Consider the following 21,778-nt stretch of genomic DNA (forward strand, 5'->3'; position numbering starts at 1 on the left):
TGAGCTAACATGCATATAAGCACAAAAATAAAATAGCCCAAGCTCAAATGCTCAAAAGCTCCAGCCAAAACACAGACATACCCACCCCCAACTTAAAATCTAACATTGTCCTCGATGTGATAAGAATAGAAAACAAAGGATAAAATTAAAAAAGGAAACAGAAAACTTTCCTGAAATTTGGCACACTAAATGGCGGTGATATTTGACTCATCAAAAATATAATTCTCTCCATCTTCTCAAGGAAAATTAAACCTAAAAATCAAGAAAAATAGGAAGAATTAGGCTCAAGAAAAATAAAAATAAATAGAAAAGGAACCTACACTAAGAAAGAAAGAAAAAGATAAATCTTGGTCGTCTCCAAGTAGCATAGTTGTTTAAAGTCGCTATGCTTGACCCGACTTGACTTCATCAACCATAACTATCTTGAGTCGCCAAGCGTCCATCCCCAAGCCCCAACTTAGGAGGTTAACCACTATCTTGAAAAACAAAAGTACTAGAACATATAGGATTAGTGGAGGAAGAAGAATCAATCATACAATTTTTTTTTTCAATTTTCTCTTTGTGCGTAAGAGTTAGGGACCTAAATCAACATCAATATTAGCCCTAGCCGTCTTTAAGAACGGTCAATCTAACAACACAGATAACTCTAAAGAAGAAGCAAAATCAATATTCATATTAATTATATAAAAATCAGAAGGGAAATTGAAGTCATTGACTCTAACAAGCAAATCTTTGACTACACCAACTAGTCTAACAAGGGAATGGTCAGCTAACTGCATCAAAATATTGGCAGGGTGCAAGATATGGGACTAAAATTCAACATACATAGAAGCAGGCATAATATTAATTGCAGACCCTAGATCTAACATAGCGTGCTCAAATTTTCTATTGCTTATCAGATAGGGCACAGAAAACGCATTTGGGTCATTTTGCTTAACAGGAAAATTACCTAACAGTATTACCTCTTCCTCTTGTTTCTTTTCCTTCTTCTCAAGAACTTCAACTTTATTTTCTTTGGGAATCTTAACCCAAACCCTCTTGCCCTTGCAGTAGAGCATTTTCCACCAAAAGGTTGGACAAACTTCACCTCCTCCTTGAGTGATCCTCCCTAAGCAATAGTCAACCTGCATGGTAAAGAAGCACGAGTGATATTAGCTTTAAAATTCAAAGGTGGACAAATCTTATACCTCATCTTCTAGGTGAGTTGGCAAACTGCTCATCAACATTTTCAGCACCAACTTCACTTACAACTTCCACTGGATCGTCAATAGATGCCTCGGGCCATCCACACAGTTCACAGCAGAAATGGCACTAACATTATATACATGGACACTGGTTGGGAAGGAAGCTTCCCATGCTAGGTATCCAACCTGCTAACTGTGTCGGCCTGCTGAGAAATCTAAGAAGTCATACTACTCATGTGAGAAGTAGTAGTCTGCTGAAACTTTTCCTGATTCTGTTAAATGGTATACTCTGTCAGGCTTTTCACTGAAGGAACCATTGAAGGTCTTTGAGCGGAAACGGGATCAGACCCAAAAACCAAAATTTACAGAACATTCAAATTATAAAGAATAAACAGAAAATTTATGCATTTAAGATAAATATACAGCATGCTCAAAAAATTAAAAAAAGAAAAGGGAAGAGGAGACTTACCCTTAACGATTGATTTCTTCACGTTTCCTCTTCTCCAAAAATCACGAACTTGAAAAAACTTAATTTTCCAAATGGCCACTACCAAAATGGTTCCCCCTGTATTCTCTGTGATAAGAATCCAGAAGTGTGTGGCCTCTGGCTTATTTGGTGTGAGAAAAAAATAATTGAGAGAGGAAGAGAGATTGGAAAAGCTTAAGAATATCACAGAACTTTTCTATAACCCCACTTTTGGATGAAGAAGATCAACTGATTCAACCTCACATCTCTAGCTTTCACTAATGTGGTAGAGAGAAAGGGAGGAACCAATTTATCATAAAATATATATTAAACTATATGTTATATTAAATATAACATATAACCTATAGTTTAATATTGTATCCAATACAATATAATCTATAGTTTAATTCTCTCAACAACAATATTTAATATAAATCCCATTTATATTAAATTTAATTATATGAATTCAATTCACATAATTAATATTTGAATCATATTCAAATATTTAATTTCTCTCAAATAAATTTTATATTATAAGGTATCAAATATATTATAGTAATTATATCATATATAATTAAATTAAAATAAATATATCACATACAATTAATTCCCTAAATTAATTTGAACAATTCAAATTAATCCAAAATTGATTCTCATAAATACCCTATTGAGCTACAGAGGGGACCTATTGGACTTGTAGCTTGAAGCTCCAATAGTACGTGAATAATTAATTACACTCTTTAATTAAAATATTCACCATTCGTTAACTATCGGACACTCCACTAAAGACCGACAATACTTTTCGCACTACAGCTATTTTCGTGTCCATTGGATATAACCAATCAACAGTACGATGACCCTTCACAAATTGCTCGTAAGTACAACTAGGCCGAAATTACCCTGTAGTTACATCTAACTTCTTAAGTATCATTCATCTCTCTAATGAAAAATAAATCATAGTCCAACTATGATCAAACCCCTCTCGGGCCAAGAGAGGATGTGGCGCCACATTATTGAAGCCCCAGAATCAGCCCTTAAGGGAGCAATTTAACTATTTTTCCCTACCTTGGGGAATGAGTGAATTCCGTCTTGTGTAGCTGTGTTCCCAGCTCCCTAATCAGACGAATCCCCAAATGGTAGGCTTGTAGAGTTGGCGATCTAGCAATCTCACTCATACAAATCAAAAGCCCGCCATCATAGACAAGAGTTCACAACTCACTCAGGATTTAGGTCATTCACCTATAGTCATCTTGGTGAAATGTAAGTCTCTATTATGAACGACGTTATATAATTAGACTAGTCATTTCGTGGTCTGATCTTATACAAACTCTTTTGTATATAATATCCCCATTCACATGTCTCCACATGAATGATCAAGGTCAGATCATTTGTAGAACTTTATAACAATTGTAATATCTACAAAGCGGGCCATACTCGTAGTGTCACCACGATAAGGTATCCAGCCTTATTCATCTACTATAAACCATTTAGGTTATCACTTAAACATGATTCACCTGTATGTCTCTACATACATGTTTAAGCTACAAGATAACCTTGGATGTCAGTTTATTGGTTTGTGGATTAATCCAATTAAATGTCAAATAAAACATAACATATTTGATTAGATAAATAAAATGTTTGTACAATACAATTACAAACTATAGGACCCTATGAGATTTAAGGCATCAATCCTAACATTCATCGTATCCTCCAAAGGTATACTTGACCTACTCTGACCCTGGTATCCTTGGCTACCCCAACAATTATTGTCGTACATCCGACTGCCTTATTGATTTCCAGCATAATTTACCTCAGCAATAAGCTCCTGAGATTGCGGTTTTGCAGAGAAAACTTGTTTCACAATAGTAGAAAGTTCACCAATTTCAGCTCTAAGGTCATTTACCTTTTGTGAAGGTGTGGTGGACTAAGATACGAACTTTGGTCCCAAACTACTGGTTATTTTCACCCATGGTGTAAATCAGCTCCATAACTTGGAGGAGATTTTGTTCACAAGTGCTCCACTTATAGCTGCATTGATGTTACCTTTGTCCTGCTATAGTAAACCCTCATAAAAGTAGTAAATCAAAAGGTGATCTAGGATCTGATGATTGGGGAAGCCAGCATAGAGGCACTTAAACCTCTCCCAATACTCGTATATGAAGGATCTTTTATCGAAGATTTCCATGAGCGCGTTCGGATCGTTTCGATCTCACTGTGACCGAAATACACATTATACATTCAAATGCACAATTATGCAAACTAACAGTCAATTAAAGGCATGCTTTAAACAAGAAATAAACGAGGGAGAGAGTTGCCATAGCAGTTGAATACATTCTTCAAACTTCGGAACTCAATGCAGCGGAAACCTCCACGCGATCTACCAATGCCCAGCAGAATCGTCAACTACAGCAGCACGGACATGAACGCCATGGGGACGACACCACTAGAAAAGAGCCCCAGGTATTCTCGGAGTGAGAACCCAAAGTATGGTCTTTGATGAATTTGGTAGAGGAATGAGGAAGACCAGATCATGTAGGCGATAAGCAAGTGGGAGGGAAAAATGTGATATCGTATAGCACGATGCTTATCGTTTAGGATAAACTACACAATCGTGTAGATTTTACTGAACAATCATTTAGGAAAAGGTATACAACATTTAGCAAAATCGGCACACTATACAATCGTTTAGAGAAGCTATCCGATCGTGTAGGAACTAGCGTGCGATCGTTTAGGCGTGAGGTGGACGATCGTCTAGACGAAGAGTGACTATCGTATAGGCTCTCGAAATACTTAAGCGATCGATTACGATTCACCAGCGCGCTTCTTCATTCTTTTCTGAATGACTACGATGAACCATTCAAAAAATGAAACAAAATTCATTTTATTCATCAGTTACAATAACTGACGTATTCCCACTAACGCACGTCTGAACGTGATTTTTGGGTTAATTATCATATAATTAACCAACTAAAATATTAATAAATATAATCATATTATATATTTTTTAACCTATAGTTTGATATCACATATCTACTATAGTAATTTCTTCTCTACTTGATATAAATCATATTTATATCTAATTTCTTCCAAAATAATGTATCTCATACATTTAACCAATTATATCATATATAATTAACCAGTCCAATTATATCATATATAATAGAACTTCCTGTAGTCAATTTGAACATTTTAAATTAATCCAAACACTGGTTCTCGACTTTATCCAAGCTACCCAGGGGACCTAATGAACCCGTGGCTCGAAGTTCCAACGGTCCGTGAGTAGCTGACTAAACTCTTTAGCCATAAGATCCACCATCCATTAACTGTCAGGCATTCCAATAAAGACCAACAGCTGAACTCTTCTTACCACAGATATATTTCTGTGTCCATCGAATATAATCAATCATGAGTACGATGACCCTTCACAGATGCTCGTAAGTACATCTAGACCAAATTATCGTTTTGCCCCTATAGTTACATCTCACTTCTTAAGTACCACTGATTCCTCTAATGAACAATATAACATAGTCCAATTATGTGTGAACACCTCTCGGGCCAAGAGAAGGTGTGTGGCACCACATCGTTCAAGTCCCGGAATCAGCCCTTAAGGGAGCTATCTATCTACTTAGCCTTGCTTCGGGGAAGGAGTGAATTCTATCTTGTGTAGCTAAGTTCCAAGCTCCCAAATTAGACGAATCTCCAAAATGGTAGGTTTGAATCGGCGACCTGACCACTCACACCCATACAAATCAAAGGACCGCCCTCAATGGCAGGAGTTCTCAACTCACTCAAGATTGAGGTCATGTTACCTATGATCATCCTAGTGAAGTGAAGTCTCTGTCATGAACAGTTTTATATAACGAGACGTTAACACTTCGTGGTCAGGTCTTATACAAACTCTTTGCATAGGACGCCCCCGCTCGCATGTCCCAACACGAATGATCAGGATCAGACCATCTGTGACAAGTCACAACACTTGTGACCATTCCGCAAAGCGGGCCACTTCCGTAGCGTTACCAGGATAAGGTTTCCCTCTTATATCCATATACTACAGACCATTTTGGTTATCACTTAAAACATGATCCATTTGTATGTCACCACATACATGCTTGAGTCACATACAGATAACTAGGGATTTTATGTTTATTGGTTTGTGGTAAAGTAAATAAAAGAAATAACTGAGCAAAATACAAGATGTGAAGTAAGTATTATATATTAACAACATAAGCGTTCATACAAACTGTTTACAAACTACAAGACACTAGACTTTTGGGCATCAACCCCAATAGCATAAAGATTCCCCATGCCGCTGTAGGGCATTATAAATCTCTTTCCTTATTTTGGCGGCTCTAGATGTTGGAAAAAATTTATCCAGAAACCTCTTCTTCATCTCTATCTCGGTGGTGATGCAACCTGATGACAGATAGTACAGTCAGTCCTTCGCCTCATCCTTTAGAGAGAATGAGAAGGCTCAAAGGTTAAGCTGCTTCTCAATTACACTGTGAGGACGCATTCCACTACACACGATGTGGAAGTCCATCAGGTGTGTGTGTGGATCCTCATCTACACGTCTAGAAAAAGAAGGTAGTAAGTGAATGAGACCAGTTTTTAATTCAAAATTACCTATGGTCTCAAGATAAGTGATACAGAGGGGCTACTAAGTAAGGTCAAGAGCTGAAAGCTCCTTCAGGGTGAGCTCGATTGGCTGCACCATCGTCTCTTGTTCAAACTCTTTTTCAGAATGATCTTCTTCAAATGTGCCTTCAGCATGGATTTTGTCTTTTAAAGCTCTTCGTTCTCTAGCTTCTCCTCTCCGTCTCCTTTTCTCCCTACCAAGCTCTACAAAATACGACAAAGAATTTCGATCTTGGGATGATCGGATATACAAAGGAAGAAGGATTCAAGAACGAACAAAGAACCAAAAACCCTTTAAAAAAGAAAATACTTAGCTCTCCGAAAACGACGCCAATTTGGTCGGAGCGGAATTCGTCACCCAAAATCTAAACAAAATAATTAACCGTATGCACCACAACAAAATACTATTCTTAGTGGCAAGACCGGGTCGAACATGGGAAGCCCACGAAATTCTTCTTTTAGGTGTTTATAGTATAAGTTAACCAAATTGAGGGGAAGGAGGGAGGGGGGTTGGAAGTTGTTTTGTTGCGAAAGAAATTAAGATGAATAAAATAAAATAAAATACTAAAATTCAGTTTGAGAAAGTCTAACTTGGGTTGTAATGGAACTCACCTGTTCGATGTACTCGATCATAAAATTCAAGGTCATACAATTAATTTTACTTAACTGAATTAATTGGAACAACCAGTTAATTCAACCTAATCAACTAACTAGTCCAATTTAAACCGATGAAAAACATGACAATTAAAATTTACCTATTTGCATTAAGAACTAGGGAAAAGTTAGGTTGAACATTCAATAAGGAACAACCTTAATTAAACATTTGGCTGATTCGATCCTAGGTTGGTTAGAACAATGCTCATCTTGGTGATTTGCAAGCTACCATAACCTACAGCTTCTAATTGATTCACATAAGATTAAATGTCACATATCTAATTCCAATCAAAAAGCAATAATTATAACATTCCCAAGCGCCCAATGAAATAACCATAAGCATTTGAAAAACATAATCGAAATCGAAAATCACAATATACTAGTTCAAAAGTCTCACAAGTACATCAAATAGGTGAAAAGTCATAGAAACCTAAGCTAGATCGAGTACCTTAGCTCATAATAATCATGAAAAATTTCAAGGTATTATCTTGATAAATTCTTAAACTAAAATAGAACAAAACGGAAGAGAAATCGAAGAAGTAGCCGGTTGGGATCAAAAGAAGTCGCTTTGGAGTTTGTAGCATCGCAACGTTGATGGCAGCGTTGTTTTCAGTTGCTATCTTTGAGTGTAATAATGCAACGTAAAGGTAGGTTGCGACACTGCGAGCGATGTGATGCTTCTTGCCAATGAGCATAACTTTATGCTTGGAGTAGAGTTGCTATATCGCACACGGGCATTTTGGTCTTCCATTTCCCAGTTGATGCAATTGAGCTTTGATTTGGCCTGTTTTAGCTTCATTTCGCCACTAACGCCCTATTCTACCTCTTAAGTGCTCAAAACCTACAAAATAACAAAATTAACACATAGAATTCTAGGACAATCCCGAATTAAGCAGATCTAAATAACACATTTTCGGTACTATCATAGTCATTCAATATAATTCTTCCCTAGGTCAATTAATCAATATGCATTGATATCAATTCACAACTTACAAGCTAATCTAACATATTGTTACATCGAATTAACATGCAATTTAATGTCACATATTTCAAATTAAATCTTAGCTTTTCATACATTTTCAAGTAGAAATACAATCAAAACATTCATAAACTGATAAGAATTTGAAAGACAATACAAGAATTGATGTGAGACGATCTAGAATAGAACGGATTTTAAGTAGACAAGTGTCCAGCTATAGTGTGCAAAATGGGAAAAACTACTCTATGCCTAAGCTAGAAAACATTGTCTTGGCCCATAATATTCATGATAGTCATCCAGGATTTCTTTGAATACATTCAAGAATTAAGAAATGGAAAAAAAAGTAGAGAGAAATAGCTCTGCAACAACTGGTATTGTAGATTCTTTTAACCTAGCAACTAAAATAGTTTATATAATATCAGAACGGTGCCACGACGCTAGGATGCTGCGCCATGGCACTAACGAAAAATTCACGCATATCAACTTTAAGGTATTCATGTAGAACGTAAATGTATGAAATCGAGGTATTCATTCCTATAGCGTCGAGCATGACGCCATAGAGTGTCGCAACACTATGCTTAGAGGGGTAAATTGATAATTTTTCACTTCTTTTTCCTCAGTTGGTGTAATTTAGCTTCGTTGTATCTCGTTTTAGCTTCATTTCATCACTAACACCCCGCTCTATCTCTTAGGTGCCCAAAACCTATAAAATCATCAAATAAACACATAGAAACTAGGAACACCCTTGAATTAAGCGGAGCAAGATAGAACATTTTCGGTATTATCATAAATATAGCAAAATTTCACTATCTATCCATGATAGAGTATGATAGACATTAATTAGTATTAGTGCTAGATGTCTATCACGGTCTATCACTGATAGACAGTGACATTTTGCTATACTTGAAAATATTTTCAGCAGTTTTATCATTTAAAACAATTAGGGTAATTGCAAAAAAAAAGATAATAATGTGAAGTTTTGAAAAAGAAAATAATTGATTGAAGTGCATCTTCTAGCATGTCATGAAAAGGCTCCATATTGCTTATTAAGCTTGGTTACCTAATAATATTCATAAAAATAAAGTCTAAAAAAAGAAGTAAAATTACCAAATTCAACGCATAGAATATTAAATTTGCTGAGTTGGCTTCATCCAGTCCATTATACCCTAATCCTCTTTTTTAGGGATAAATCATAAATCATTGAAATGATAATTGAAAAATGAAGAAAAATTCTATTTTTAGACCTAACAAAGGCATTTGTTTGTGTGGTGTTTCTAATTCCTATGGACCATATTTCTAACTTCACATGGCCTCCGAATATTATTTCATAGCCTTTTTTGTTCTACTTTGTGAGAAGAGGAGGCTATTTCAGTCACTTCACCCAAAATAATAATAATAACAATAATATATTACATTTTGCTCCACGTTGGTTCCATCTCATTTTAGTCTTTATATTTTCGAGTAACTAAAATTATTACTCTTTGAACTTCCAATTACATCAAAATTTAGTAATTTGAAGTTAATTTTCATCGAAATTGACTAAATAATAAGAATAATTTAATGCAAGAAATGACATCATGTAAGCGTATTTTCAAATTTTATAAAGAGAATACTAATATCGACTACATTTTTTAAATTAAAATAATTAACATTTTGATCCATATACTTTGCACATTTTTAATTTTAACCCATGTATTTTTAAATGTCTAATAATTTTAGTTTATATACTTTTAATAAATCTTAAATTTAGTCTTTACGACTAGTTTATTGTTGATTTTTTAATTTTTTTTAATAATCTATTAGCATTTTCTTTACTAATTTCCATAACATATTCATATATTATATTTTCTTACCTGAAAATTAATTTTGTCATTTAACAAATTAAATTTCTTTAAAATTTTATTTTGAAAAACTACATTTAAGATTATTAAACGTATAAACACTAAATTTAAACAAACTCCAAATTACAACACCAAAACAGTACTTTTTAAAAGAGGACCTTTTTAATAGAAAATTAACAATAAACTAACAATGGTGCTGAATTTAAGATATTTCAAAACCACATGGGCTAAGGATGTATTTAGAATAAATTTTCAAGTGTTTAATATAAAATATAAATCATTTTAGAAGAAATTTAAAGTGTTTGTCAACCATTCAAAATAGTTTTTCGAGTATATTTTAATAAATTTTTGTCAAAAGTATTTAGATAAAAATGATTTGTTTGAAAACCATTTTTTTCTCAAGTCAATCGAAACCGACCATAAAACGAGACAAAACATAAAATAATGGATCAATTTTAAAATAATAAAAATAATAAATGAACTCACTATTCATTGATCTTTCTCAATCATTTTCCACCCTATAAAAAACCCCTTTCCTCCCTTCATTGATTGCCCAAACCACACACATATCTCCTATCTCTCTCTCTCTCATCACTCATTTGCATACACAAAACTTAAAAAAAAAAAAAAAAAAGAAAAAAAAGAAGAAAAGAAAAAGAAAAGAAAGACCATTTTGAAACCTTATTTCTTCTTCTTTAATTTCTAAAGCCATGAATTCCTCCTCTCAGCCACAAACCAAAGCTGTTCTCCCAGATGCTTGGGACTACAAAGGCCGCCCAGCCGACCGCTCGAAAACCGGTCGATGGACCGCAGCTGCCATGATTCTCGGTCTCGATCTTAAACACTTCTTTGCTAATTACTATCATTTTTATAGTGGTTAGATGTGTTAGAAAGTCGGGTCGAAAATTAAGTAAAATATTTTATTTTTCAGGAGGTGAGGCTGTAGAGAGGCTAACAACACTTGGAATTGCAGTGAATTTGGTGACATATATGACAGGAACCATGCATTTGGGGAATGCAACTTCTGCTAATACTGTCACCAATTTCCTCGGCACTTCCTTTATGCTTTGTCTTCTTGGTGGTTTCATTGCTGATACATTTCTTGGCAGGTTCTATTTTTTTTCTTTTTTTCTTTTTTTCAAAAAAGAATTAAACCCTTTTTAGATTTTTTTTTCTTTTAGATTTTTTTAAGGTTGTCTTTATTTTTGTCTCACTTTGATTATTTCCATTCATGTTTTTATAGGTACCTCACAATTGCCATCTTTGCAGCCATCCAAGCAACCGTAAAATTCTTTTTTAATTTTATTTTTTTAATTATGTGTATACAAAGTTTTGAATTTAGGGGTTTGAATATTGGTAAAAAAAAAATATATCAACAATTTTTTTTTTCTATAGGGTGTTACAATCCTAACAATTTCTACAATAATCCCTTCCCTCCGGCCGCCGAGATGCACGGCAGAGTCGTCATCACATTGTGCTCCAGCCACCGATTTTCAACTGACGATCCTCTACATCGCTCTCTACACAACCGCTCTCGGCACCGGTGGCTTGAAATCCAGCGTCTCTGGCTTCGGTTCCGATCAGTTTGATGAGTCAAACAAGGAGGAGAGGGCCCAAATGACCACCTTCTTCAACTGGTTCTTCTTCTTTATTAGTATTGGATCGCTTGCTGCTGTGACGGTTCTCGTCTACATTCAGGACAATTTGGGGCGACAATGGGGTTACGGTATTTGTGCTTGCGCCATTGTCGCAGGTTTAGTCGTATTCGTCTCTGGTACCAAAAAATATCGCTTCAAGAAGTTGGTTGGTAGCCCGTTGACACAGATCGCTACGGTTATCGTCGCTGCTTGGCGGAAACGATCTATGGATTTGCCAAATGATTCGTCATTTTTGTTCGACATTGATGACTTTGGAGATGAAGGGGGACATGGGAAGATGAAGAAGCAAAAGCTTCCTCGTTCTAAACAGTTCAGGTTAGTTTTTTCCATTCATTATTTGCTCATCTACTTTATTATGTTTGTTAATTAATAAGCACAGTAAAAATAAATAAATAAAAAGTGAATAACAATGAAAAAGGGGTCTTCCAGCCTTTTTGATTGGTAGGCGGTCCTATTGATTGAATTAAGATTCCATTCGATGAATCAGTGTTTAATAAACTTAATTTTCAAAAATCAAATAATTATTAAAGAAAGCTTAATAAACTATTTTGAAATAGGTTAATCCATTGACTGTGGAATAAAATCTTTATGTTTTTTTTTTTTTAATAATATGTGGAGTTGAAAAATCGAAAATCTAATTTTGAGATTAATAGTACAAATACTATATCAATTGAACTATGTTCATATGTTATTGCCTTTTTTTTTTCAAAGATGACATGAACTATTCTTAAAAGTCCTATCAATAATAAGAGAGATCATATATTCCTACTTAAAAATAAAAGCCTTTCTTATTTTGAAGTTGATGTAAGATTTTGATTTAAACTTGTCAAAACAATAAAATTAGGCCATATAGAAAATGAGGAGACAATTGTATAAAGAATTTGTATGAGCAAAGGAAACAAGAGGCTTATCTCTTTGGACATGCTTGGTGGAGAATAGTCCAATAATAGACTTTGAAAATAAATTTTTTGAAAGTTGTTTTTGAAATTTATATGATCAAACATCAAAGTCATTGGTACAAGTCATTTTCTCCTTGGAGAAACCATGCTCATGCTTATTGTCTGCCTGAAAATGGTAACAGTGAATCCAAACCCTTTTTTTTTCTTTTTGTCTTTTCCTAAATCTTAATAGTCAAATTTTGAAAATTAACTTTTTGGTAAAAAAAAAATCAATAATTATCAAATAGGATTCATGTTAGATTCCTATTTTAATAAATAAATAAGAAAAAAATTAGGTACAGTCAAATTACATGCGAATAAAAATCTATCATGGGATAGATTTCTTATTAAAAGAAAAAATCTCGTTTACTATGTAAGGGAAATGAGATACTTGGATTAAATGTAGTTTAGATTGTACTTAAATATTATCTAATAAATAAATAAATAAATAATAGTAAAGAATTATTAAAATGTGTTGTTATGTTTTTGGGCAAGGACTAAAGACAAACCAAATTGTAGGACTAAAGTAAAACTTTTGAACCTTTTTTGAAAAGTAGAAATCATTTTTTTTAAGTTAAGAAATTTCCTTTTTCCTTTTCTAAAAATCTTTTGGGCGTATTTGTAGAAGAGTAACTTGAAAAAAATAAGAGTATAGAGTGTGAAATATTTGAATTCCATAGCTCTACAAAATACCCATCAATAATTGAAAGATATTTTATCATGTCACATTCAATTAATTAATTACTCCAATAACACTTTAAGTGATAGTTAAGTTGTACTGAAAAAATAAAAAGTGAGAGTTAAGTTTAAAAAATTGCATATTTTCGCATAGGGGTTGTAATAATTCTTAGCAAAGAATCAATAGCCAATAATAGTATATGAAAAGTATTTCACACCAAAATATTTTGAGCAATTTAGTGTTAATAGTTTAAATTCAATTTTGAACTTTGATTTTTAGAAAACAAATAAAATACTCAATTACCCTTTATTATTAATCTTATTACAAACCTCTACGTATCTGATATGATATTATCTATTTTGAACATAAATCCTCATCGCTCGTTATCGTTAACCATTTTTTTTTTTTAAGAAAAGGGAAAGATGTATATATATAGTTATGGACATTTTCTTTTCTAGACTAAACTATATTCTACCATGCCAATTTCTCTTAGGGTGAGTTTGCCCTTCTTATATGTTTGATTTTGTGGCTAGGGTTGAGTATTCTTATTGATAAGTTCATGCATTTATGTGACTTTTGATTTTGATATTCTCATTATTATTACTTGAGTTATGGACAATATTTTTAACCTAATTAATTTCAAATAAGTTTTAAATTCACTACTTTTCTGAAGTTCAATTTAAGGAAACAAAAAAAAGTTTTAGGTTTGAGTTTGACCCTTAAACTAAAATTTTAAATTTGTAAGGAAAAAAACATTCTTTCTTCCTTTTATAATTATTTTTCCAATTTTTTTATGATTTTAAATTATTTACCATAGTCCTAAACTTTACTTGCCCCTATAATAACTTAACCGAGACGAAGTTTAATTTAAAAGCTTTCCATGATGATTCCATCGCTTCATTCTCAACTTCCACTTGTACTTTATTGAACTTACCAATGTATTTATTTAAGAAAAATTTTCACAAATAAAAAAAAAAATATCAAATTATTTATAGAAATAACAAAAAAACACGACTTCTATCGGCGTCTATTAGTGATAGATTTCTATTAGTTTCTATTACTGATAGACATTGATAGACTTTTTATCCGCCTTTATCAAATAAGATTAAAATTTTGCTATTTTATGTAAATAATTTTTTTTTTTTTTTTTCAAAAAAATTCTTTTTCTAATGAAGAAAAGAAAAAAAAAAACATAAGAGATAGATCTAAACTCGATTGTTTAAAAACAAGTGGTAAAAAAAAAGTCCAATAATTTCATAGAAAAATTAAAAAAGGGTCACGAGAAGTATTGTTGGGACAGTCTGTCTTCCCAAATTAAATCAGTATACTTATGTTTGTTGTCTCTTTTGCTGACGAAATCCCAGTTTTGACCTTCCCCCCTTACACCCCTTCTTCATTTTTCAACCTTTTCTTCCACATTCTTTTAATTACATCTCACTCTTTCTCTTCTCATTTTCATTTTCCAAACATTATTTTTTCTATCCACAAATTTTCAATAATAAGTTCATTTGGTCTTTTCAATTTCAAAATACGTACTTTTTAGTACATGATTTTGAAAAATTAATTTAAAAGAAGTTCTTATTATGTTAAGTTTAGTTCAACTGACAAAAGTATGTGTTAACGACGAAGATTTTTATGATTTGAATCTCTCTTTTCATTTAAAAAAACAAGAATTAAATCTATTAGAATGATTAATGGCCATATGAGAAATTAGCCTCTCCTTTTTTTTACATATTAAATTATTATTATTTAAAAAGCTAATCATTCCATCCTTTCTTTATTCACATTGGTTGAGAATATTCCTTTCATGTTAGATATCTATTATTAGAACATAGCTTGTTTCATCAAAATACTAATATTTAATACACGATTTCCAAATATTTGAATTAGGACTAATTTATTCATTTTTATTTGTTACCGTTCAATAATTTATAAAATTAAATTTTTATTGGGGAACATACTTTTTTCAAAAATAAAATAAAATAGTTTAGTTGGTTTCTTTAGACCCTTCAATATTAGTGTGAATCATCGAAATCAATTTTTGACTACAAAAGATTCTAAAGATTCAATTATTGGAGTATCTCTAATATTATATAATTCTTAATCTCAATAAGATGTTCTTTTCAAAAAGATCCTTTGTTGAACATTGCATAAAAGCAAACCAATTCTTAAAGTGAAAATTGTATCTTTTTTTCTATAGTAGAACATATAGTTTACTTTGGTACAAGTTTTACTAAAATTTATTTTACAAAAATGTAATGGATGATAGAAAATTTTGAATCCTAATGAAAATAGGGTAACGATTAGGTGCATCTTAAGTAATACAAAATCTTTATGTATCTCAAATTTTAATTAAATAATCTAAGTTTTTATTTAAAAAATCTGTCAAATGGCAGATTTTTATGGATGTGTAGTCTAGGTTGCAAAAAATAGGGGTATCTAGACTGAACCCAACTTCTTTTCTTGAAAATAACTTCAAACCAATTGAAAATTTTTCTTTTTTTCTTTTTTTTTTTTTCCTTTGGCTTTCACCTTTTTACAGATTTTTGGACAAAGCAGCGATAAGAGAACCAGAAAAAGGGGCTGATATTACATTAATGAACAAATGGTACATATCAACCCTAACTGATGTTGAGGAAGTGAAAATGGTCATAAGAATGCTTCCCATTTGGGCCACAAACATCATGTTCTGGACAGTCTATGCCCAAATGACCACCTTCTCTGTCTCACAAGCCACCACCATGGAACGCTACATCGGAAAATCGTTCCAAATTCCCGCCGCCTCACTGACCGTCTTTTTCGTAGGCAGCATTCTCTTAACCGTCCCTATTTACGATCGATTTGTTGTCCCCATTGCTCGAAAGCTTCTTAAAAACCCCCAAGGCCTCACCCCATTACAAAGAATCGGTGTCGGTTTAGTTATGTCTATGCTCGCAATGGTAGCTGCAGCCCTAACCGAGCTCAAACGACTAAGAGTTGCAACTTCACATCATCTAGTTAACGGAACTGCCGAGGTGCCCTTGAGTGTCTTTTGGTTGATACCACAATTTTTTTTGGTAGGGTCAGGTGAGGCATTTACATATATAGGGCAACTTGACTTCTTCTTAAGGGAGTGCCCTAAAGGGATGAAAACAATGAGCACAGGGCTATTTCTAAGCACATTATCATTAGGGTTTTTCTTTAGCTCTTTTTTGGTGACAATTGTGCACAAAATAACTGGAAATAAGCCATGGTTGGCTGATAATCTCAACCAAGGGAAGCTTTACAATTTCTACTGGCTTCTGGCAATTTTAAGTGCTTTGAATTTTGGAGTTTATTTGCTTTGTGCAAAATGGTATGTGTACAAAGACAAGAGGCTGGCTGAAGAGGGAATTGAGTTAGAGGAATCAGAAATGGTTTGTCATGCTTAAAGGGGAAGTCCTTTTGAGCCTTTTGTTTTACCTTTTAGTACATCATGGCCCAATATCATCTCTCTTTTGCCTTTTTGGCATATAAAGTTTGTAATCTCTTGCATAGAATATGAAAAAAGAATAGAGAAAGAAAAAGGGAAATTTGAACTTTTGGGAGTGGTTTGACTATAATTGTCAATCAAATCAATGATTATATATGATGAATCAATGAATACATGAAATAATTAGTACACAATGATTGAATTAAATTGTGCCCCATAATGTGCTTGTATGTTATTTTTCAAATTCTCTCTTAATTATTATGCTTCTGTTTTCTTTATATTATCATGCAATCTTAGATTTGATAAGATTTTTCTTTTGAGATAAATGCTTTGTTGGCGTGAAAATCATGTAAGTTCCTTTTCTAAATTGTTGATTATAGTTTTTAATGAAAATTTATTTGTCTAATTGAAATAATTGAAATGGTTGTTGTTAGATTACTAGTGGACCTCCCATTCAATTACGTGATAGTTTTTAATTGGATTGATTTGGCTTGTTTGACTAATTTATTTTGAATAGTGAAATAATAATAGTAATCCAACTACTTTTGTTTACCTACTATAATTCAATGAATTAAAATTAGTATTTTTATATCACGTTTTCCTCTATGAAAATGAATGCATGTGTATACTTCAACGACTTGATGTAATGTAGCTATTCATTATTTATATTTATATTTTTCTAGAAAAAGTTAAGATTTTGTTTGGTAATCATTTCATTTTTTGTTTTTTCTTTTTTAAAATTAAGTATATTTTCTTTCTATTTCTTATAATGATTTGCATTATTCCTAAGTATAATGGTTGAATGTTTAGCCAAATTTCAAAAACAAACACAAATTTTTAAAAGTTAGTTTTCAAATTTTAGCTTGGTTTTTTAAACCATTGGTAAAAAGTAAATAATAAATGAAGATATTTGGAGTTGAAAGTAGTGTCTATATGCTTAATTTTCAAAAAAATAAAAATAAAAAACAAAATGTTTATCAAACAAGGTATAAAGGATTATGGGGTCAAATGAAATAAGATCATTTTGCATGTTAATTTTTTTTTTTTTTTTTTAAAAAAAGCCTTGGATTTTTTTCTTTTTTTTTTTTTTTTTTTTTTTTTAATTAAAGAAAAAAAATCTAAGCACGTTAAATTCGAACTAGACTCTAAGAAGAACAAATTAAACTAATTCTAGGAGGTAGATGCACTCCACTTATTTGAATCTAATTCATACAACATTAATAGTATATCCAATCTCATATTTTTTGTATTGAGTTGACAAATCTTTCAAATCATCAAATATTGAAAAAGTTTTTAGTTCTACTTATTTACAAATAATAGTTCGAATTGTTGTGAAATTGAGGAGTACAATGGAGCACAACAGATATGGAAAAAATATAAATATAATAATAAATATATAAATATAATATAAAATAATAAAGTATAACTAAACTTATAAATAACTAAATTAAAAATTACTAAAATTATAATTTTATGGAAATAAGAATAATAGAAATAGAGAATATGATTTTATGGAAATACGAAATATATGAAAAAAAAATTTTATTCTCACCAATGCGCATCATTTGAAGATCCAACAAATGTCATTATTTATGGACAAAGTAACAAGTATGATGTGAACTTATATGAACACCGAGCATGAATTATTACAAGCCACATGGACAACATGAAAAATGACAGGACTTTTAAGACACTAAGCACTGGACATCTATTTTTATGATATTTATAATACAAATTATATTTTCTTGTAAGCTTTTCATTGGTATAAATTTTCAAATCCAAACAAATGTTGTACTCATGTTACAATCTATATGTGTGTATATATATATAAACGACAAAGTAGATAACTAAAATCTAATGTACCCCAAAGTTTATAAAGTCTTTAATCAATACTCCTCCTCAATTGTTCAACTACCTCAATAATTTTGAAAAAGTTGAACATATCCCACAAATCTATGTAAAGATTTATAAATTATAGTACAAATATGAAAGTCAATGTAGCCCTTTGTTCCTACTAATTGTTCAACTTCCTCAAAAAAAAAAAAGGAAAAAAAATAACCCCTCAATTAGTATGGAAAAGTTGAACCGGAGATGTTAATTGATCTAGTTTACTTTTTTTAAAAAAAAAAAAAAAATACAATCAGGGTCAGTAGATGCACCGGACCTCTCAACTAGGTGGACACCTTCTTAGCACCACCATCTATTCCCAATTCATTCATTAATCATCAATAAAGAGAGTTACAAAAAGAGGGCTAGAGATGAGCCCAAAAGAAAGTAAAAGTTATATAAAAGTATTAAAATTCAGTGAAATAGTAGCTGGGAAGTAGTCTTTGAATTGTTTTGATCTGGAGCACCACAAACCAAAGAGAATGCAGACACTTTCCCAAACCTTTACTTTAGAGTTTTCAAGAACGTTGAAGGTTCGATTATTTCTTTCAAGCCATAAAGACCAGCAAATGGCTATAGCTGAGTTGATAACAATAATACCCTTTCTTTTTTTGTAGTTTATAATGCATATTGCATTAGCAAGTGAAAGCATGTCAATAGCATTCCTAATGTTGCTGTTAGTCCAAGGTTGAGTTTTCCTCCAAATAGCTGTTGGAAAGTTACAATTAATGAACAGATGATTCATACTTTCCTTCTTTTTTTTTTTTTTTACAAATAATGCACCAGTTTGAGCTGAGAGAAGAATTAGGCAACCTTTTTTGAAGAGTCTCAACAGTGTTTAGGCCTTTGTGTAGTATTGTCCAAAGAAAAAAATTTCAATTTTTTGGAATATAAGATTTTCAAACTTTGTTGAGAGTAGGATAGTTTTGATTAGTATTATCAGTTACAGATGGGAAAAAAAGATTCATTTTGGATGAGGAGATGCTTTATGAACCATTGCTTTCAAGAGTCCATCGAGGCTTATCAGAACCTTTGTTGTCGTTCAGTATTATCAAAGAGCTCTTGAAATTGTTCCAATTCCTTATTTCTCTGTCGAATAAAGGTCTGTGAGGGAGAAGATTCCACTCGTTTGTGTGAATGTCTCAATTGTATTTAATGAAGCTGTTTAGGAGACTAGTAAAAGCATAAAGTCTAGGAAAGCTATCAGCAAGAAGGCTTCTCTGATTCCATTTTCCTTTCCATAAAGATATTGAAGCATAATTATTTAGCTCACATACCATATTTTGCCCAAACCAATCAAGGCATTTAATGATAGAGTGCCATATGGCTTTTAAGCTACTAAACTTGCCTTCAATGGGAATATCACCAACAAAAGATTGTTTACTTTTTGCCATTACAATCTGTTTCCAGAGGGAAGGTCTTCAAAACAGAAACGTTGGAGCCATTTACAAGAAGGGTGAAGTTTGTATCAGCAATGTTATTTATGTGCAAGCCACCTCTATTTTTTGAAGCAGTGACTATCGACCAACGAACAAGGTGAGTAGAGCTGTTGCTTGAGTCATCTTTCCAAAGATAGTTTCTTCAAAGCTTTTCAATTGTTTTGCAGATGGACATAGGGGCTTTGAAAACTGAGAGTAGGTAAGTAGGGAGACTGCTGAAGGTTGATTTAATGAGAATGATTTTACCCCTTTTGGAGATATAAGAGTATTTCCAACTATCTAGCCTTCTCTTGATTTTTTCCACGATGACATCCCAAAAAGAAGTGGAAATAGGTTTACCACCGAAGGGGGTACCCAAATATTTAAGAGGTAAGTGTTGTTTATAGTACCCCACCTACCGGCCACTTCATCAATTTGGTTTGTGTCAATGTTGATGCCCATAATAGAGGACTTATTAAGGTTGATCTTGAGACCTGAAGCAATTTCAAAGACCCACCTTAAGGAAATTATCAAAATAGACATCATTGTCCTCAACAAAAAGAAGGATGTCACCAGCAAAGAGGATATGGGATAATTTGCATTGATTTGAGAAAACAGCTCCTTTAATTAATCCTTGTTGCTTCAGCTGTTGTATAAATCTGCATAAATAGTCCATGGCAAGAAGAAAAATAAGGAGGGGGAGGGGGTCTCCTTGTCTAATACCTTTGTTTGGGATAACGTGACCTCTAGGTCTACCATTGATCTGTTGGGATTGGCGTCCTAATTCTTTCTGAGTCTCGTAGTTTGTAAATTATACACATTGTTATGAATAAAATAAGAGTTATTTTTTTTTTTTCATTTACTCATATCCAATAAACAAAGCTCTATGTTTATTGTATGAAAACTTAAGCATGTATATGAGATATACAAGTGGATCATGCCTTAAGAGATAACCTAAAAAGATCTGTAGTATAAGGATTAAAGAGGGACATCTGAATCTGGTGACACTACGGATATGGCTCGCTTTGTAAAGGTTTACAAGTGTTGTGAACTACTATAGATGGTTGATCCTGACCATTCATGTGTAGATATGCGAGCGGGGATGTCCTATAAAAAGAATTTGTATAAGACCGGACCATGAAATGAATAATCTCTTTATATAATGTCGTTGATACTTGAGACTTACATCTCACCTAAATGACCATAGGTGACATGACCTTAATCCTTAGTGTTTTGGGAACTCCTGCCTTTAAAGGCGGTCCTTTGATTAGTATGGGTGAGAGTGGCTAGATTGCCAACTCAACAAGCCTACCTTTTTAGAGATTTGTCTGATTTGGGAGCTGGGAACTCAATTACATAAGATGGAATTCACTCATTCTCTGAAGTAGGGGCAAGTAGATAGATTGCTCCCTTAAGGGCTGATTCCGGGTCTGGAACATATTGGCCACTGCTTCTCTTTGGAAGAGAGGACTCAGTCATAGTAGGACTATGACTTATGTTCATTAGAGGGATCAGTGGTACTTGAGGAGTTAGATGTAACTACAGAGGCATAATGATAAATTGGCCTAACTGTATTTACGAGCGATCTGTGAAGGGTTATCGCACTGTTGATTGGTTGATATGGACACAAAGTATATATGTAGTAAGAAGAGTGCAACTATCGGTATTTAGTGGAGTTCCCGACAGTTAACGAATGGTGGATCCCATGACTAAAGAGTTTAATCAGTTATTCACGTACCGTTGGAGCTCCAAGCTATATGTTCATAAAGTCCCCTTGGTAGCTCAATGGATTCAAGTTGAAAATCAGTTCTTAGGGTTGATTTGAAATGTTCAAATTGACAAGAATAAAATCAATTATATATGATATAATTGGTATGATGTATGAGATACATCAAGTGGAGGATTAATGTAAATATGATTTACATTAAGTGCCATAAAATAGAAAAAGAACTATGGTTTGTATGTATCGTGAGATGAAATATTAAAAT

At 32.7% G+C, this 21,778-nt stretch overlaps 1 protein-coding gene across 1 annotated transcript; it reads left to right on the top strand.

Annotated features, from left to right (window-relative positions):
- Positions 1-10,302: 10,302 nt before the first annotated feature.
- On the top strand, positions 10,303-16,692 carry LOC120089896 (protein NRT1/ PTR FAMILY 6.3-like). The gene is made up of 5 exons (XM_039047331.1): positions 10,303-10,587; positions 10,691-10,868; positions 11,003-11,042; positions 11,155-11,732; positions 15,577-16,692. The coding sequence occupies exons 1-5, from the start codon at positions 10,470-10,472 to the stop codon at positions 16,442-16,444; spliced, it is 1,782 nt and encodes a 593-aa protein (XP_038903259.1). The 5' UTR covers positions 10,303-10,469; the 3' UTR covers positions 16,445-16,692.
- Positions 16,693-21,778: the final 5,086 nt, after the last annotated feature.

This window comes from Benincasa hispida, chromosome 11 (assembly GCF_009727055.1).
Source record: "Benincasa hispida cultivar B227 chromosome 11, ASM972705v1, whole genome shotgun sequence".
NCBI lineage: Eukaryota > Viridiplantae > Streptophyta > Magnoliopsida > Cucurbitales > Cucurbitaceae > Benincasa > Benincasa hispida.

Coding starts and splice junctions, on each gene's coding strand:
- LOC120089896 (XM_039047331.1), top strand. CDS start 10,470: ATGAATTCCTCCTCTCAGCCACAAACCAAAGCTGTTCTCCCAGATGCT. Junction 11,043..11,154: donor TTGCAGCCATCCAAGCAACC/GTAAAATTCTTT, acceptor TTTTTTCTATAG/GGTGTTACAATCCTAACAAT. Junction 11,733..15,576: donor CCTCGTTCTAAACAGTTCAG/GTTAGTTTTTTC, acceptor ACCTTTTTACAG/ATTTTTGGACAAAGCAGCGA.